We start from the raw sequence: 19,714 nt of genomic DNA, 5'->3' as shown, positions 1-19,714 counted from the left end.
TAAACTGATGAAACCGGATGAGATGACTGGAAGAGAGCTGTAGATAGAGAAATGGTCTGAGTTAATAACAGCTCAGTTAGTAACAGCTCTTTCAAGAACCTTTGTTTAAAGGGGAATAGAGATAATACTATTAATAATAATAAATGCCCATGTTTGGCATTTAACATATGATATTTCTAATCTTCATATCTATCTTGCAGAGTAAATATTATTAGTCTCATTTGTTTCAGATGAAAAAACTGAGGAGTGAAATGACTTACCCGAGGTCACACAGATAGGGAACATCAAAACCAAGATTCAAACTTAGCTCTGTCTAGTAGATGACCGTGTTTTCTTTTTCTTTCTTTTTTTTGCCATACCATACAGCATGTGGGATCTTAGCCAGGGATCAAACCTGTGCCCTCTGCATTGGAAGTCGGAGTCTTAACCACTGGACTGCCAGAAAAGTCCAAAATGACCATGTTTTTCTAAACCAAGTCAGAACCTATAACCAGATGCAAGATTTTTTTTCTTATTTTTGTATTTATATGAAGAGATGTATAAAGATATAACAGTTAAATGAAAACTAGTTACACATGTGATAAACCTTTTTTACTTAATATTTACTTATTTGTATTTATTTCTTTGGCTGCGCCGGGTCTTAGTTGAGGCATGTGGAGCAGGGATCAAACCTGGGCCCCTCTGCAATGGGAGCACAGAGTCCCAGCCACAGGAACAACAGGGATGCCCCATGATAAATCTTTGTTAAATTGTTTTGAAAATGCAATTAGTATTCTAATTCCTGAATTGTTTTATATTTATAAGCAGCATAGTAGGGAGTTTGTGGAACATTTCTGTTTTAACTGGACAGACTTATTTTGTTTTAAATAGATGCTGCTGTTCTTAACAATGTAGCACATACATTTGGCCTAATGGACACAGTCAAGAAGGTTTTGGACAACAGGAAGAACCAAGTGGAACAGGGAGAAGAGCAGTTTCTCTATACTCTCACAGGTATGTATAGCTTCTCTCTTTTCTTTGGTGATATGCTAACATCCTTGAGTCTTGCCATTTCTTTGTTGTCTTCTGTTGGGACTGGACTGGCTTCTTCCTTCCTTCCTTCCATTCTTCTTTTCCTCCCTTCCTCCCTCGCTCCTGCCCTTTCTGTTTTCTTCTTTCCCTGTCTCTCTTTCTTTCAATTCACATAGTATCAGATTTGGCTTTTTCTTTGTACATAGTCCCAGGTGAGGTGGAATCAGGTCAAGCAGAGGAAGCACAAAAAAAAAGAAAGGAAAACTAGCAATGTGATCCTCCTTTTATATCTTTGAAGGATTAAGATGTCTGCTAGATTGCTCCATTGCCCAGTAATATAAGTAGCAGAAGAATAAAGCTGACCTTTGTCTTTTTTATATTATTAACACTGAGTTGGTTGATAGATACACATTTTGCACTTCCCTTATTTCTGGTAATCAGAAATTATGACCATATGTATAATTTAACCCTTTTTAATAAGTATTGGTTTGGCCAAAAAGTTCATTTGGGTTTTTCTGTATGAGCTTATGGAAAAACCTGAACAAATTTTTTGGCCAACCCAATGCTTTGTGCTGGTCTCCAAGCTAGATTTTAGAAATATAATGTTGAATAAGGTAATCTCAGTCTCTCGAGGGCTTTCAAGGAACTCAAGGGAAAGCAGACTTAGAAATACATGCAAACAGTAGTTCTGTAACAGGGGCATATGGAAGGTATGGTGGTAGAACAAAGGGAATTATCATTTATATCCAGAGAAGAATCATGAGAAGCTTTCAGACAAAGTAAGGTACAAAGCAAGTTAGAGGTATAGATTATCAATCTTAGATGATGTAGAATATAGTCAGTTGGGAAGACAAAAGGCAGGAAAGATCATTTGGTAAGAGAAGAACAATTTAGGTTATTTTAAACTTATTTTTATGCCCAGTTTATATTTTAAATTCAGTTTACCAAGTATTCTCAGAGATCCCCTTTTTCATTTCATCTTCCTAGGAATATTATAGGCTGTTATCCTGATTTTACAGATAGCCCAGTGAAGGCACAGAGAGAATAAATGATTTGCTGGGATCACATCACTCCTTGACACTGAAGCCCAGGGTAGAACTGTCTTCTTTCAGACTGGTAGAACAGTCTGAAAAATGGTTTTTGTTAGAAATGTAGGCTTCTGGTTCCTTGTCCATATATATTAGTTATAACCACGGACTTCCCTGGTGGCTCAGACAGTAAAGTGTTTGCCTACAATGTGGGAGACCCGGGTTCAATCGCTGGGTTGGGAAGATCCCCTGGAGAAGGAAATGGCAACCCACTCCAGTATTCTTGCCTGGAAAATCCCATGGATGGAGAATCTGGTAGGCTACAGTCCATGGGGTCGCAAAGAGTCAGGCACGACTGAGTGACTTCACTTTCCAACCACAGTAAGCATAAAGTTGTGTTTTCTGCTTTTTTCACTATGATATACTAATATTTTTTCAAGTTGCTACACAGTATTTTACCTAGACATTTTTCTAGGGTTGAATTGAAATTTTCAAAATTTTCTTCAAAGGCTTATTTATTGCAGTGAACTTGTATGAATATAACATTTCTTCTTATGTCCTTTTAAACTACTTCATGGAAGTTACTTGGTGGCCTAGTGGTTAGGATTCTAGGCTTTTGATGCCGTGACCCAGGTTCAATCCCTGGTTGGGGAACTGAGATCCTGTAAGCCGTGAGGCCCCCAAAAAATAAAGAAATAAAATACTTCACAGAACTAAGCTTGAGGCTAAATGGTACCGATATTTGTTTATGGAGTTTTGTGACCTACTGTCAAATTCCGAGTAGATTATACCAATTTAGGTCACGAGTTTGAGCTCCCAACATTGGGTGTTGTTTTTTATAATACACTCTGATTTAACTTTTTTAAAACTATAGGTTTAATTGATATCTTGTTTAGGTTCACATTTCTTTGATTACCACCAAAGGTGGACAAAAAATGTAGTATCTTATAACCTTAAAAAGACAGCATTGTAAAATTTTTGTCTATGTTCTTTATCCCTATGACTTAGTGACTTAGCATGCATGCACGTACACACTCTTTTATTCCAAACAAGGAATTGACTTGCTGTTGGTGTTGCACAGGGAGGATAGTGCTCTTCAGGTGTAACTGGTTATTTATTGGATGTATATCAGGTGCTAAGCAACAGAGAAGTTCTGGTGTCGAACCAGACTCACCAGTAGTCATCAAGGTTGGATTAGACCCTTGGGAAAGGGATAGTGATAGGTGTATTGGGGTGGGAAAGCCACCAAATTGACTATCAGAAGACTTTTGTTTTGGCCTAAGCTCTGTGACCTTAAATAAATCACTTTACATCTCTGGATCTCTATCAAAATGAGTGTGTTAGAACTCTAAGACCTCCCTCAGTTTTCTTAGAGACTTCATCTATAACTTTCTGTAGACTTCTCTGGGGCTAATGGTAGATTAAAGCCATCTGGGTCACCAGCAAGTGATCCTGCCTTGAAGGACAGTTTGGAAATCACTGTTTTTCAGAGTGGCCATTATAGCTCCTTTGTAGGTCCATGGCAACTGCAAAGGGATTGTACAGATATTGTTTTCATCTGTAGGCAGGGCATATATAAGCTGCTAGACCAAATGGAGACTTCTTTGGTTTGCATTTTGGTGACAGGTGACAAAATGCCACAGGAGCTTCTAGAGTTGAGCTATAGTAGGATCACAATATGGCAAGATTCTGAATTATCACCTTGCCTATAATCACACAATGAAATATAATAACTGGTGGCGTTGTAAAGATCATACAGTCTAGTTCCTTCTTGAAAACGATGACATGACTTGCCTGAGGCTAAATAGTAGCAAAACCAGGACAAGACCCCAGGTCTCCTCACTCCTAGTTTACTGTTCCCCAAATTATGCTTCTCTCTACACAAAGTCTGTCTTTTTTCCATAGACTTGGAACGCCAGTTGGAAGAACAGAAGAAGCAAGCCCAGGATCACAGGCTGAAATCCCAGACAGTTCAAAATGTGGTACTGATGCCTGTGAGCACTCCTAAGCCTCCCAAAAGGCCCCGGCTTCAGCGGCCAGCCTCCACCACAGTCCTGAGCCCTTCTCCTCCTGTCCATCAGCCTCAGTTCACAGTCATCTCACCCATCACCATCACGCCAGTGGGTCAGTCATTTTCCATGGGCAATATTCCAGTGGCCACCCTCAGCCAGGGCTCCAGTCCTGTGACTGTCCACACACTGCCTTCTGGCCCTCAGCTCTTCCGTTATGCCACAGTGGTCTCCTCAGCCAAGAGCAGCTCACCAGACACAGTGACCATCCACCCTTCGTCTAGCTTGGCGCTGCTAAGCTCCACCGCCATGCAGGATGGGAGTACCCTGGGCAACATGACCGCCATGGTGAGCCCTGTGGAGCTGGTGGCCATGGAGTCTGGCCTCACCTCGGCCATCCAGGCAGTTGAAAGCACCTCAGAGGATGGGCAGACCATCATTGAGATTGACCCAGCCCCAGACCCAGAGGCTGAGGATACTGAGGGCAAAGCAGTCATTTTGGAGACCGAACTGAGGACTGAGGAGAAAGTCGTGGCTGAGATGGAAGAACACCAGCATCAAGTCCACAATGTGGAGATTGTGGTCTTAGAGGATTAACTGGGGGTCTCGGGGCCAGGAGATACGTTTTGGTTGGGAATTTTAATTATTTGTTTATTTTTATCATTGTCCCACTCATTTCCACATAGGATCCTTTTTTTTAAAAACAAGATCTCATTGTTGTAACTGAACATGTCGGGTCCCTTCCAGCCCCTCACTGAAAAATGGACAAAACAAGCTGCCCTTCTGGAAGTTGAGAGTAGGTCATTCAATGTCCTAACCGTCTTACACCAAGAGAGTTGTTTCTCTGAGGGGAGGCATCAAGATAACCTGAAACCCTATCCAGAAGTCACTTTCCAGGCTAGTCTCTCTGTGTACACACATGGTTTTAGTCTCATAAAGGTGCACTGGCCAAACCAGGGAACACAAATCTGACCCTGGAAGGCAACCCACTCACATGTGGATGCAAAAGTATACTTGATTTTGTATCCTGGAACAAGCCCTCAGAGGCCAGTGCAAAACCCCCACACAAAAGTGAGTTGAACTCTGCTTAGAGGGGAAGGTAAAAAACTAGCAGAAGCTTAAAAAGGGAAGTGCTTTGGCCAGGATGGGGCAAGGAAATTATCTTACTTCCAGAAGTGCAACTGATGCCTCTTGTAATCTCTGAGGGTTACCATCATGGGTGCCATTTTGAGGCAAGGCCAGTGTTAACCGGAAGGGTACATTTTCACCAAGCAGGTGGCGTCAGGGACCTGCAGCTTGGCAGCGATAAGAATCCAGAGATGTCACAGCTGTGCTTTGGGGCTCAGGCTTACCTTGCAGCCCTCTCTGTCAAAGCACTTACCCTCCTAGTCCATTCATTTGCAAACTGTGTGATGTGGTATAAAATCGCTCTGGTCCTTAGACTGTGGCTATTCTGGGGGGTGGGGCTCCAAGGCCATCATTTTTATTGCATGACTCCAAGAGCAGGAGAGTTCCTCTTCCAGACCAACTGCCCTTTTTTGCGGGGCCCTTTCTTGACTTTGGAACCAAAAGCAGCCACTCCTTTGGTGCTTCCTCTTGTTTTCCCCTCTGTCCCTCAATGGTTAATGGCATCTGTCTCCTGGATCCCACGCTCTTCAGCTTTTTGGCTGATTCAGAGAACAGTGACAGGTGGCTGCCTGCCTTCATCCCCTTTTAGATTCATTTATACCATTTATACCACAGATGTTTCTGTGAGATACTGAGCTCATAAAAGACCCTTAGGTTTGGCAGGGAGGACTCAACACCCCAGCCTGTCAAGTAGATGTCTCCTCCTGAGCGAGCTGGACTCCCTGGGAAAGAAGCATTGTCTGCAGCATTATATTATAGGAAATGTACCAGGAATGTAATCATAATGTCTTTGGGTGGGGAGGGGGTATTTTGTTTTGTTCTTTTTTTAACGTTTTTGTATATTTGGAGCTGGGCCCATTTTCTGTGCTGTGATTCTTTCTCTTTGACCATCTTCAGTGTTTGGAGCAAGAGTGGACCCTGGTTTTTATTTCTAAAGATTGCATTGTTTACTGCACTAGGAAAAATGTAGGGAAACTGCAGACCATTTAAAGGAAAAGTAGGTCAAAAAAGAAAGCACACACCTTAGGAGTGGGAGTCTTTTTTTTTTTTTAATTAAAAACAAAACTTTGACCTGTAGTTTCCTTCTTTTTTTTTTGAAGGCGCCCACCTGAAGCCATGTTTCTTCCAATGGATGTTGGAAACCCCGTTGTTAAGCAAGTGAAAACTGCATTCTGCCATCCGTCCGATAGCTGTGTATAGCTAGAGAAGCCCTCTAACCTGGAAGGGTCAATCTTAAAAGGCTTAAGGGTGAAATTTCTGAATCCCATGCAGTTGTGCTTTTCAGCTTTAAGATTGTCCAGGGTTTTGTTTTTCTTTTCAGAATAGTCAATAGACATAGCAATCAATTTAGAACAAAGCTTTGGCCCTTAATATATCTTTAGTGAGGGGAATGACTTATTTCTTGCTTCTTTAGATTTTCTGTTGGTACATAAACAAAACCAAAATTTCTGCCTAAGTCTAAAACTTCTACTTGAACCTAGAAACGCACATGTCATGCCTATTGTGGTTTTTAAGGACACTTTCCTCTTTTCCAGAGACAACAGGCTTAACTCTGGACAGAGGAGGAGCCCTAGAGAACACCTACACGCTAGCTCAGGTTCCCTTCTTTCTTGTTTCAGAGATGTTGGTACCATTTTAAAGTAGTGTGAACATCATGTTTCCTAAGTCTAGAGATCGCCTCCTAAAGACAGAGCCTGTTTACTTTCACTCTCTGAATATTTCACCTGTTGGAAATACAGGAGCTTTGTTGTTTTCCTGGTCTCCCAATAGCCTGTCATTATTGCTCAATGCTATGTACCCGTTGTTGAGTGTGGGTTTCCGCGTAGCCCTGGTCTAAATGATCTCAGCTGGGGTGAGACACATGGAAGCCCCTGGTATGTGCACAGGCAGTTGCAATGAATCATTCCTCAGGCTGAGCTTTCAGTAGCCATCTATCTTTCTGTTCATTCACTAGGTAAATGTAAGTGTCACCTGTGTGCCAGGCTTTGTGCTCGGCACTCCCAGTACAGAGATGAAGGCTCGCTCAGTCCATGCACTCAAGGGACTCATTCTCCAGAGACTGTCTGGAATTAAGAACTATATTTCAATGTAATTGGTTTCCTTTGTAACCCTATGTATTTTATTTCATGCATTGATAAACATTGTTCCAAGAGCTGGTCTGTAGATTTCAGAAGGCTACCCAAGGTACAAAATGGTTAAGCCTTGCTCTAGGGAGATACTGAAACTAATCATCCAATGGGATAAGTGCAGTGACAGAGCTATTGGCTGGGGGAAGAGAGAACAAAGGGTCAAGCATCTAACCCAGCTTGGAGGCAGGGATCAGTAAATAATGGGAGTACTTCCTGGAGAAGATGTACACCTAACCTGATTTAGGAGAGACCATTTTTGGCTACTTTTTTGCATTCTATTTTCAAGTTGTTGGACTTAGGAATACAAGAAGGGGGAAAAAAAATCTGCTGTCTTGTTGCTTCTGCCTCCAGAGCTAGGCAGAGTCAGCAGCTCAGACAGTCTCTCCTGAGAGCACTCCACTGGAGAAAGCCCAGTCATGCATCAGCTTCCCAGTTTCCAGCAGATGGATCCAGTACAGGACTGGACTTTAGCTGGTAGAAGGTAAATGCCCCAAACGTTCCTGCCATGTGGTTTTCACAAAGGCCTCAGAAGCAACTGTTCAGCTGTCTTACCTTGGCCATGCCCCTGTCTGGCCCCTGCCAGAAAAGGGGTTCTTTTCCCCTTTTCAATTTCCAGGCTCTGTCCCTGTCCCCTCCCCCAATTAAAACAAAACTCCCTGCCATTCTGAAATTAAAAAGGAACAATAGACTTGAATATTTAAGATTTCAAGCTGCTTCATGTGAAGTTTCTTTTACGCTTCTGTCCATATTTGGGAAGGAGGACCAGAATTAATCCAGATACCCTCGAAATTAATATTCAATTCAGGTGGATTGACCGTTTAGTGGTGGCATTTTAACCCATTTCATGAAAGGCATTAAAGGTAAGTCTAAGTCTGTATGGTGGGAAGTACTGGTAACATTTGATGGTAAAGATAGTGAAATCAAGCACGAAATATGGAACTCCTAGTTCATTGAGTTATAACTGGCCCACAATGCTCAAGGAGGCAGAAAGAACAAAGAAAAGTTTGAATTCTCAAAATAGGCATGAGCTGTGATTCACTTGGGTAATAGTCCTGAGGAAATAGTCCTTTCTGAGACAAATCAGATTCTAGGTTAGCTAGCCCCTGCCTTTTCAGTCAACTTACCTAGTACAATTGATCACAGACCCCTCACACCTTGGATACCTCCTCCCTGGGAAATTCTTGTGCAGTCTGTAACGTACTACAATAATAAGCAAGGCTGATGCGCTAAACAAAGGATCAGTTCTGCTAGACTGGCGCACTCTGCCCCTGGCATTCTCTTCTTAGATAGCCTTAGTTGAGTCACTTCTAGGTTTCCTTGCCAATCCTGGAACACCTTAGTCCCGAGCTAGGCAATCTCGCTCTCTCTAAAATGTTCTACTTTCCTTGAACGTGCTCACCATGCGCCACCATTCTCCTTGCTTTGGAGAAACCAGTGTGACTTAGTTCCCAAATCCTGCCATGTTAGTAACTCTGCCTTTCTTAGCAACAACTTTCTTATCAACAACTCAACTCGAGACAATCATTTCCTTCGAAGGAGACCCCAAGACCCAAACCTCACTGTACATCCAGAGACGTCAGTTTTCACTCTAGAACAGCCTTCTTTACTCTAGTCATCACCTGAATTGAGGCATCTTTGGGATATGCTTGTGCTTGAAGTTCCTCAGAACACAGATTCTAAAATCTATCTTTCACACCCAATCAATTCTCTACCTATGGTCCATGGCCCAGGCTAAGACATGCCTGTTTGCTGGATAAATTATTGCAGCCCAGTATGATTCCTACTACATCTTCATAACTACCTGAAATTTCTGTTGTGTCTATGAGCCTCCCAACCTGAAGACTCCTGAAGCTCTCTCATCCTAAAGTAGGCCACACCCTACTTCGAAATTGCCTCTGGGTTCTCTTCCTGCTTCTATGTGCCTTTACTAGTAACTATGGTTTATGATATGGTATGTGTGGGTTGATTTTTCTAGTTTGAGAACAAGTAGACATTAGCATTGGGTCACATATAAAGATAAATCTGAGGCTGGGTAGTGATCCAGAAAGAAAGACGGGTTCCTCGTTGGACTTTAATGTAGGTGCTTCTGTAAAAGGGGGTGTTACCTGCATTTCAAAGTATGTTTAAAAAAAAAAACCCAAAACTTCTCAGTTGTTTTCTCTAAAATATGTGTTGTAGAGCAAACTGGAAGCCCACAGCTCTGAATCAGCCTTAAGATTTACTTTGGCCCATATTTTTGTTTTAACTTTTAAGAAAAAAAAATATTCATTTGGCTGCATTGGGTCTTAGTTGCAGTTGTTTTAACTTTTTACTGACATAGAAATGCATACAGGAAAGTGCACAAATCACTGTACAGTTTGATAAATTGAATATACCCATGATAGCAGCTTTCAGATCAAGGGGGAAAAAAGTAAAAGACAACCCACCAGCACCTCTCCCAGACTGTAACCGCTAGCTATGTACGTCTCTAACATCATATCTTAGGTTTACCTATTTTTGAACTCTTTTGGGACTGGCATTTTTTTTCCCTCAACATTATGTTGTAAGATTCACCCATAATGTATGAAGTGTAGTTGATTGCTTCTCTTTGCTGTGTAGAGACTATTATTTACTATGCCACAACTGATCGGCATGTGGGTAGCTTCCAGTATGGGGCTGTTATAAATAATGCCTGTGAAAATTCTTTTTTTGGCGGCGGGGGCGCTGTGCCATGTGGCTTTCCATATCTTAGTTCCCTTGACCAGTGATTGAACCCAGTCCTGGCAGTGGAAGCACCAAATCCTAACCACTAGACCACCAGGGAATTCCCACCTTCGAATATTCTTGTACCTGTCTTTTGACGAACAAATCAGTGTATTTATGCCTACGTGCGTGCATGCTTAGTTGCTCAGTCTCATGTCTGATTCTTTGCGACCCCATGGACTGTAGTCTGCCAAGCTCCTCTGTCCATGGGATCCTACAGGCAAGAATACTGGAGTGGGTTGCCACTTCCTCCTCCAGGGGATCTTCCCGACCCAGGGATTGAACCCCATCTCCTGCATCGCAGGTGGATTCTTTACCATCTGAGTTGCCAGGGAAGCCCCGTTTATGCCTACACAGAGTTTCAAACACAGGAACAGTTCACGTGAAAAATTTAGGATAAACCTTTTCTTTAAACAACAGAGAAAACAAAAACCAAAGCCCAGAAGATCTGACAACACTGGGTCCACATTTCCTTACAGCAGCACCAGACTGGAACTGAGGCCTGTGTTAGACGGACCATGGCTTCTTAACAGACACTGTCACTCCCTATTACAAACCCAAATATATTAATACTTTTTTTTGTAGCTTATTTTGTGGTTCAATAGTCTCAATCACACTCTTCCCCCCAGACAGCTTCAGAGCTTATTATTAATACCTCATTTCCTTCAAGTCTCTATTCACATGTTCCTTTATCAGAGAGGACTTCCTTGATTACCCACCCTATGAAAAGTGGCAATTTCCTTCTGCACTGTGCTTCCCACTTTCCTTTACCCTGCTTTATTTTTCTTTCTTTTACTATCACCTGATATACATGTATTTTTTTCTCCCCCAACTAGAATGGAAGCTCCATGAGAGCAGGGACCTTTCTCACCTCTTAGTCACTGCTGTTTCTGCAGTCCCTGGAACAGTGTCTGACATGTAGTAGAGGCTGGATAGATATTTGATGCATGAATAATAATAACAATAATAGCCAATACTTATTGAAGGATAACTATGTACCAAGCATTGTTCTAAGCACTTTACATTGTTAATCCATTTGATCCTCGCTACAGTCCTGCGTGGTCAATAGCATTGTTTACATCATTTTACAATGAGGAAACTAACATTTATATTCCACTCTAAACAATAGATACATTTGAAGCATTGTATATGGATCAAATTTATTAAACAGAGTCTTTAAATGTGCTAGAGAATCTTAATACCTAAAAGGAAACTTTCAACTAACCATTTTATCATGATGATGTTCCACTGATAATGTATTTTGTTTAGCTGCTCCTTACGGTTGTTTTGCTTACAGTACCGTTCACCATCTCTCAAAAGTACTGGTGAGGGAGTTGTAGGGGGAGGGAACTTAACTGAGAAATGATTTGAGAACCCAAATTATCTGTCCTGTCCATCAGTCACAGGAAATACTGATTTATCACTTTGTTAATGGTCCTGTTTGAGATGATGCTGGTGTCATGGTCCCTGGTTAGAACTCCTTCATTTGTTTCCTACTGTATAGAGCCCAACCCCTTATGATTATACAGTGGAAGTGATAAAATAGATTCAAGGGATTAGATCTGATAGAGCGCCTGAAGAACTATGGATGGAGGTTCATGACATTGTACAGGAGGCAGTGATCAAAACCATCCCCAAGAAAAAGAAATGCAAAAAGGCAAAATGGTTATCTGAGGAGGCCTTAACAATTATCTGAGAAAAGAAAAGAAGCAAAAGGCAAAGAAGAAAAGAAAAGATATATCCATCTGAGTGCAGAGTTCCAAAGATTAGCAAGCCTAATAGATAAGTAAGCCTTCCTAAGAGATCAATGCAAAAAAATAGAGGAAAAACAATAGACTGGGAAACACTAGAGATCTATTCAAGAAAATCAGAGATACCAAGGGAACATTTCATGCAAAGATGGGCACAATAAAGAATAGAAACGGTATGGACCTAACAGAAGCAGAAGATATTAAGAAGAGGTGGCAAGAATACACAGAAAAACTATACAAAAAAGATCTTCATGACCCAGATAACCATGATGGTGTGATCACTCACCTAGAGCCAGACATCCTGGAATGCGAAGTCAAGTGGGCCTTAGGAAGCATCATTACAAATAGAGCTAGTGGAGGTGATGGAATTCCAGTTGAGCTATTTCAAATCCTGAAAGATGATGCTGTGAAAGTGCTGCACTCAATATGCCAGCAAATTTGGAAAACTCAGCAGAGGCCACAGGACTGGAAAAGGTCAGTTTTCATTCCAATTCCAAAGAAGGGCAATGCCAAAGAATGTTTAAACTACCGCACAATTGCACTTATCTCACATGCTAGCAAAGTAATGCTCAAAATTCTCCAAGCCAGGCTTCAACAATATGTGAACCGTGAACTTCCAGACATTCAAGCTGGATTTAGAAAAGGCAGAGGAACCAGAGATCAAATTGCCAACATCCACTGGATCATGGAGAAAGCAAGAGAGTTCCAGAAAAACATCTGCTTCATTGATTACACCAAGCCTTTGACAGTGTAGATCACAACAAACTGAGGAAAATTCTGAAAGAGATGGGAATACCAGACCACCTTACCTGCCTCCTGAGAAATCTGTATGCAGGTCAAGAAGCAACACTTAGAACTGGACACGGAACAACAGACTGGTTCCAAATCAGGAAAGGAGTATGTCAAGGCTGTATATTGTCACCCTGCTTATTTAACTTATATGCAGATGCACTCCAGTATTCTTGCCTGGAGAATCCCAGGGACGAGGGAGCCTGGTGGGCTGCCGTCTATGGGGTCGCACAGAGTTGGACGCGACTGAAGCGACTTAGCAGCAGCAGCAGCAGCACAGTGCATGCTGTTGCTCAGTTGTGTCTGACTCTTTGAAACCCCATGGATTGTAGCCCACCAGGCTTCTCTGTCCATAGGATATCCTGGCAAGAATACTGGAGTAGTTTGTCCTTTCCTACTTCAGGGAATCTTCCTGACCAAGGGATTGAACCCTGGGTCTATATGCAGAGTACATCATACAGAATGCCAGGCTGGATGAAGCACAAGCTGGAATCAAGATTGCTGGGAGAAATATCAATAACCCCAGATACGCAGAAGACACCATCCTTATGGCAGAAAGTGAAGAGGAACTAAAGAGCCTCTTAATGAAAGTGAAAGAGGAAAAGTGAAAAAGCTGGCTTAAAAGTCAACATCCAAAAAACTAAGATCATGGCATCTAGTCCCATCAGTTCAGTTCAGTTCAGTTCAGTCGCTTAGTCGTGTCCGACTCTTTGCGACCCCATGAATTGCAGCACGCCAGGCCTCCCTGTCCATCACCAACTCCCGGAGTCCACCCAAACCCATGTCCATCGAGTCGGTGATGCCATCCAACCATCTCATCCTCTGTCGTCCCCTTCTCCTCCCGCCCCCAATCCTACCCAGCATTAGGGTCTTTTCCAATGAGTCAACTCTTCGCATGAGGTGGCCAAAGTATTGGAGTTTCAGCTTCAACATCAGAACTTCCAATGAACACCCAGGATTGATCTCTTTTAGGATGGATTGGTTGGATCTCCTTGCAGTCCAAGGGACTCTCAAGAGTCTTCTCCAACACCACAGTTCAAAAGCATCAATTCTTCTGGTCCCATCACTTCATGGCAAATAGACAGGGAAACAGTGGAAACAGTGACAGGCTTTCTTTTCTTGGGCTTCAAAATCACTGTAGATGGTGACTGCAACCACGCAATTAAAAGACACTTGCTCCTTGGAAGAAAAGCTATGACCAACCTAGACAGCCTATTAAAAAGCAGAGACATTACTTTGCTGACAAAGTGCGTTTGGTCAAAGCTATGGTTTTTCCATTAGTCATATACGGATGTGAGAGTTGGACCATAAAGAAAGCTGAGTGCCAAAAAAGTGATGCTTTTGAACTGTGGTGTTGGAGAAGACTCTTGAGAGTCCTTTGGACTGCAAGGAGATCAAACCAATCCATTCTAAAGGAAATCAGTCCTGAATATTCATTGGAAAGACTGATGCTGATGCTGAAGCTGAATCTCTAATACTTTAGCCACCTGATGCAAAGAACTGACTCATTGGAAAAGACCCTGATGTTGGGAAAAATTGAAGGCAGGAAGAGAAGGGGACAACAGAGGATGAGATGGTTGGATGGCATCACTGATTTGATGGACATGAGTTTGAGCAAGTTCCAGGAGTTGGTGTTGGACAGGGAAACCTGGTGTTCTGCAGTCCATGGGGCCGCAAAGAGTTGAACACACCTGAACTGAACTGAACTGAGAGCCCAACCCCATGTGCCTTGTTCATGAGGAACCAATTTCATAGAACATTAATAGTATTGTAAAGTCTTTACCAACTCAGCAAAAACATATTTCCCTGCTCCAGGAACAAAAATGAAACCACTATGCCTCAGAAATGCTAAGTTAACATTTCTATTTACCAAGACTTTCTGATTAGCCTTTCAGAGCAAAGTGAACAGGGCTTCTCATATTTTTGCCTCTCACACTCTGTAGCTGCTACCCAAGGATCAAAAGGGAAGCATTTAACTATAAAACACTGTCAAATAGTTTAGAGGCACATTCATTAGTTTAACTATTTTTTCTTGGCACAGACTTAAAATTGAACCAGTCCTTCCTAGGTGTCCCTAACTTCATTTTTCTCTTGGCACTATCTCTAGAAATCTTGTTTATACTCCATTTTTTCCTCTGGGCTATTATCTAAGACTATAAGCTGTTTCCTAGCACAGTGCTGCTCAAACTCTGAGACCCCGTGGATCAATGAACGAGATTTGAAAAAAAAAAAAAAGTCTTAGGAAACAGTATGAGGAAAAAAAAGAAAAGGAACCAGTATGGGGTTTTATACACTATATTTTACCAATTAAGGATACTAACTTACTGACTTATTTTCTTTTGCTCACTGTTATATCATCAACATCTAGTGTATATTTTTTATTTTTCCAAACTTTAAACTTTTTATTTTGCATTGGGGTATAACTTATTAACAATGTTGTGCTAGTTTCAGGTGAACAGCAAAGGGACTCAGCCATACATATAAAAATATGGAACATTTCATGAATTTGCATGTCATCCTTGCATAGGGGCCATGCTAATCTTCTCTGTACTGTTCCAGTTTTAGTATATGTGCTGCCAAAGTGAGTAAGGGCTATTTTTTAAATGGCTAATTTTTACTGGCATCATTTGAGAAGAAAGGGCATTTTCACATCAAGAAAGTAGGAGGAAAATAATCTCAGAATAAATAACAGTCTTCTACACTGAATAAGTTGAGCTTTATGAAAAGCTCATTACATTATCATTAGCTTTCTCATTTCTTGGGGGACTGGTGAAAATTTCAGCTTTCACGTCTAGACTCTGAGTTGAAAACTTCAAGGATCTCTTCCTGCTGGCTCTTTCTGGGTTCTGGTTCTTTTCTGCCCTTGATGACATCCCTGACAGGGGCCCTTGTATATACACAGCTGTGGATTCCTAGTGTCCTTAGGCCACCTGGCCCAGCTGTAGGTCTTTTCTTCCTTTAGCTTTGTTCTCATGTTGCTCTTTTCAGAACTTCATTCAGCAAGTCATAAAACACACCTGCACGTCAGAAGCCAACCATCCATTTATCTTGGGATTTCCACAGTGCCTTTCCTTTAACATTCAATTATGCTAGTTAAATCTTCACATTTAACTTTTGAACACAAAGGTTGGCTCCATTAATAAAATGGAGATGACATTACTAGGGAGAATTTTGAAAATGAATGAGAGAAATTAATTCAACAAACATTTATTTAGCAAGCACTGGATTATAAAGATTAATAATAAAATGTTCTTTCTCCTATAAGCAGTCACAGATTTATTGGAGAGGCAGTATATAAGCTGAGAGTTGGTTCTCTTAACCTGTAGTCGATGAAATGGATGTACTTGGGGGAAGTGTGAAAGCAAAAGCATTAGTCCCTCAGGGATTCTCCAGGGAAGAATACTGAAGTGGGTAGCCATTCCCTTCTTCAAGGGATCTTCCCGACCAGGGATCAAACCTGGGTCTCCCACATTGCAGGCATATTCTTTACCATCTGAGCCACCAGGGAACCCCCATACTTGGGAAAGAGAGTGCATAATGAGATTGTAGCCAAAAATGTGATTGTATGTGCATTTTTCTGAGAAGTTTCATTACTCTCATTAGATTTTCAACTGAGTCCAAGACTTTCAAAATAAAAATGCTGATATAAACAGATAACTTTAATACACTAAAATAGGTTACCATAAGGAACTGTGACCAATATTATGGGTGGACAAAGAAAAGAGCACCTTTGTTCTGCTCAAGGGAAAAAATATGGCTTCATTGATCAGGGTTTCGAAGGACAAATAGGAGTTGGGGAGGGGAGATGGCAAGGACATTGGAGGCAGAAAGAACAGCATGTGCAAAGTCGTGGGTTCCAGGAAAAAATGTATGTTTCAGAAAAATGCAATGCAGCTGGAACATGGAGTGCATGGTGAGAAATATACGTGGCTAGCGAGTCACAAGCTTTGTCAACTGTGTGGATTACAGAGAACCAGCAGAAATCTTTGTTTGACACTGTCAGTTGTGTGATGTATATAAACATTTATCAAAGGATAAATGTTCCATTCCTGCCTTACTAAGGGGGTGACTTGGGCAATGAAGTCTGCTGTTCCTGAAGTCTGGAAGCATTTGAGAAAAAGAGCAAGCATGCTAGGGCCCAGCCCAGCCCCACAGTAAAATTCTGGAGATTACACGTAAAACCTGTCCTAACCAGGATTGAACCGTGCCCCCTGAGGTGGAAGGCTGAGTCTTAGCCACTGGACCGCCAGGGAAGTCCCCTCCTTGCCTGCTTCTTTTCTTTCTCTTATCCACACTGACCCCTTCATACATCCGGAAGAATTTCTTTGGTTTTTACCTTCCAGAGGTCTAAAATGGTTGAACTAGAAGGAACCTCAGAAGTTATTCTGGCCCCACATCCCTATTTTACAGTCTTGGAAATAGACTCAGTGAGGAGATGATTTCCTCTCCTTGTCTCTCCCTTTCTATCTCTAGTTTGGTGCTGGGCCTGTGGCTTTTCTCTTGCTCTTCTGGGAAAATTTCAGGGGCTTTTTTGGCTTCCACTAACATCCCCATACCAGAGATTCCAAGATTTGTATTCCTAGTTTGATTTTACTCTCTAAGCCCCAAACCTTTTAATTGTCTACAGAACATTCCTATCTGATATTTTAGATTCTCCTGAAACACAGCATTTCCAAAGGTGAATTAATGATCTTTCCCCATCTCTAGTATTAACCTCCTTTAGAAAATGGCACCTGCTCTCAATGCAGGGGGCCCAGGTCGAGGAACTAGATCCCACATGCTGCAACTAAGAGTTGGAATGCTACAATGAAGACTGAAGATCCTGTGTCCTGCAACTATGACTCAGCGCAGCCACATAAATAAATATAGATATTAAAAATAAATAAACATAGTTAAAGAAAATGGCACCAGATCCACCGAATCACTCAAATTAAATGAGCTATTATGTTTATATCTCCTCCTTTAATGCCTTCCTCAAATCCAACCAATCACTGAGACCTCTCATTTTACCACCTAATATGTCCATTTGTCCTTTTCTGTTTATATATATATATGTTTTTTTTTTTTCCCCAAGCCACACTGTTCGTGGGATCTTAGTTCCCCCACCAGAGATTGAACCCGGACCCTTGACAGTGAGAGTGAGGAGTCCTAACCATTGGTCCACCAAGGTATTCCCCATCATCGCTGTATTAGACCACTATCTTTTGCTTGGACTTGCTGCAATATTCTTCTAACTCCTAATGTACGGATCACTCCCTGAATCTCCTTTCCACACTGCAATCACAGTGAACTTCTTAAAACATAAACCTGACAATACTATGCTTCTATTAACCCTTTGCTAGACTAAAGTCTCTATTTTTCTTCTTTCTGCCCAATTCTTGAGTCTCATTTGCTTTCATCCTGTCTCTCTTTATGCACCAGTCACACTGGCCTTTTCTTCAATTCCTCACCAGTGCTAAAGCTCCTTCCCTGCCTGAGGCCTCTGCACACATTATCTCTCACATTCCTTCCCTCCTAGACTGGTCAATTTCCGTTCACCTTTAAGGTTCCAGCTGAAGCTCAGGACTTCAGAGAAAACTTCCTGGTCTTCTGACTAAGTGAGGTCCATCTATGCTTTCTCATGCACTCCACACGACTGTGATTGAATAATTATTTTAATAGCTATTTGCTGTCAGTTTCCCTGACTATAGACTTCAAGGGGAAGTGAACCCTTAAGACTTTCTCTCCAGCACGTTGCCTCAGTTCAGTTCAGTTCAGTTCAGTTGCTCACCATGTCTGACTCTTTGCGACCCCATGGACCGCAGCACACCAGGCCTCCCTGTCCATCACCAACTCCTGGAGTTTACCCAAACTCCTGTCCATTGAGTCAGTGATGCCATTCAACCATCTCATCCTTCATTGTCCCCTTCTCCTCCTCCCCTCAATCTTTCCCAGCATCAAGGTCTTTTCAAATGAGTCAGCTCTTTGCATCAGGTGGCCAAAGTATTGGAGTTTCAGCTTCAACATCAGTCCTTCCAACGAACACCCAGGACTGATCTCCTTTAGGATGGACTAGTTAGATCTCCTTGCAGTCCAAGGGACTCTCAAGAGTCTTCTCCAACACCACACTTCAAAAGCATCAATTCTTCGGTGCTCAGCTTTCTTTATACTCCAACTCTCACATCCATACATGACTACTGGAAAAACCATAGCCTTGACTAGACGGACTTTTGTTGACAAAGCAATATCTCTGCTTTTTAATATGCTGTCTAGGTTGGTCATAACTTTCCTTTCAAGGAGTAAACGACTTTTAATTTCATGGCTGCAGTCACCATCTGCAGTCATTTTGGAGCCCCCCCAAAATAAAGTCAGCCACTGTTCTCCACTGTTTCCCCATCTATTTCCCATGAAGTGATGGGACCGAATGCCGTGATCTTAGTTTTCTGAATGTTGAGCTTTAAGCCAACTTTTTCACTCTCCTCTTTCTCTTTTATCAAGAGGCTCTTTAGTTCCTCTTCACTTTCTGCCATAAGTGTGGTGTCATCTGCATATCTGAGGTTATTGATGTTTCTCCCAGCAATCTTGATTCTAGCTTGTGCTTCATCCAGCCCAATGTTTCTCACGATGTACTCTGCATATAAGTTAAATAAGCAGGGTGACAATATACAGCCTTCACGTACTCCTGGCCCTCAATAAATACTTGTTATGTTAGTAGAGAGACTGAATGCTCTATGCTCCTAGTGGTAGAGGTGAAACTAGAATTCAAACTCTAGATACAGTATTCTTTTCTCTGCCACCCTTAGATGATATCCCACGCTCCAGACTTCCTCTCCCTCTTCCCAATGATTAATTATATGTCTTTTTTTTTTTTTGGCTGCGCTGGGGTTTTTCTTGCTGCAAGCGGGCTTCCTCTACTTGTGGTGGGTGAATGCACAGGCTTTCCATTGTGGTGGCTTCTCTTATTGCAGAGCATGGGCTCTAGGGCACTCGGGCTTCAGTAGCTACAGTCTGGGCTCTAGTGCACAGGTTCAGTAGTTGTGGCGAACAAGTTTAGTTGTCCCATGACATGTGGAATCTTCCTGCACCTCAAACCCGTGTCGCCTGCATTGGCGAGTGGATTCTTAACCACTGCACCACCAGGAAAGTCC

The 19,714-nt window shown here is 42.0% G+C and overlaps 1 protein-coding gene and 1 non-coding gene across 5 annotated transcripts in view; one reads left to right on the top strand and one right to left on the bottom strand.

Moving 5' to 3' along the window:
- Nucleotides 1-6,253, top strand: part of GMEB1 (glucocorticoid modulatory element binding protein 1) — a 37,453-nt gene extending 31,200 nt beyond the window's left edge. For all 4 annotated transcript variants that reach the window (XM_081586144.1, XM_081586147.1, XM_081586146.1 and 1 more), the window contains exons 9-10: nucleotides 871-993; nucleotides 3,945-6,253. In XM_081586144.1, the coding sequence (XP_081442270.1) occupies nucleotides 871-993; nucleotides 3,945-4,645 (824 nt within the window). In that variant the 3' untranslated portion in view covers nucleotides 4,646-6,253. The remainder of the gene's footprint in view (nucleotides 1-870; nucleotides 994-3,944) is intronic.
- Nucleotides 6,254-15,069: 8,816 nt separating this feature from the next.
- LOC145543886 (U6 spliceosomal RNA) lies at nucleotides 15,070-15,176 on the bottom strand. The gene has a single exon (XR_014081132.1). It is a non-coding gene; the product is annotated as a U6 spliceosomal RNA (small nuclear RNA).
- Between the last annotated feature and the right edge of the window lie 4,538 nt (nucleotides 15,177-19,714).

Source organism: Giraffa tippelskirchi, chromosome 3, assembly GCF_054371585.1.
Source record: "Giraffa tippelskirchi isolate mGirTip1 chromosome 3, T2T-mGirTip1v1.2.pri, whole genome shotgun sequence".
NCBI lineage: Eukaryota > Metazoa > Chordata > Mammalia > Artiodactyla > Giraffidae > Giraffa > Giraffa tippelskirchi.
Note: the sequence above shows the minus strand (reverse complement) of the source record. Positions and strands in the feature narration are given on the sequence as shown.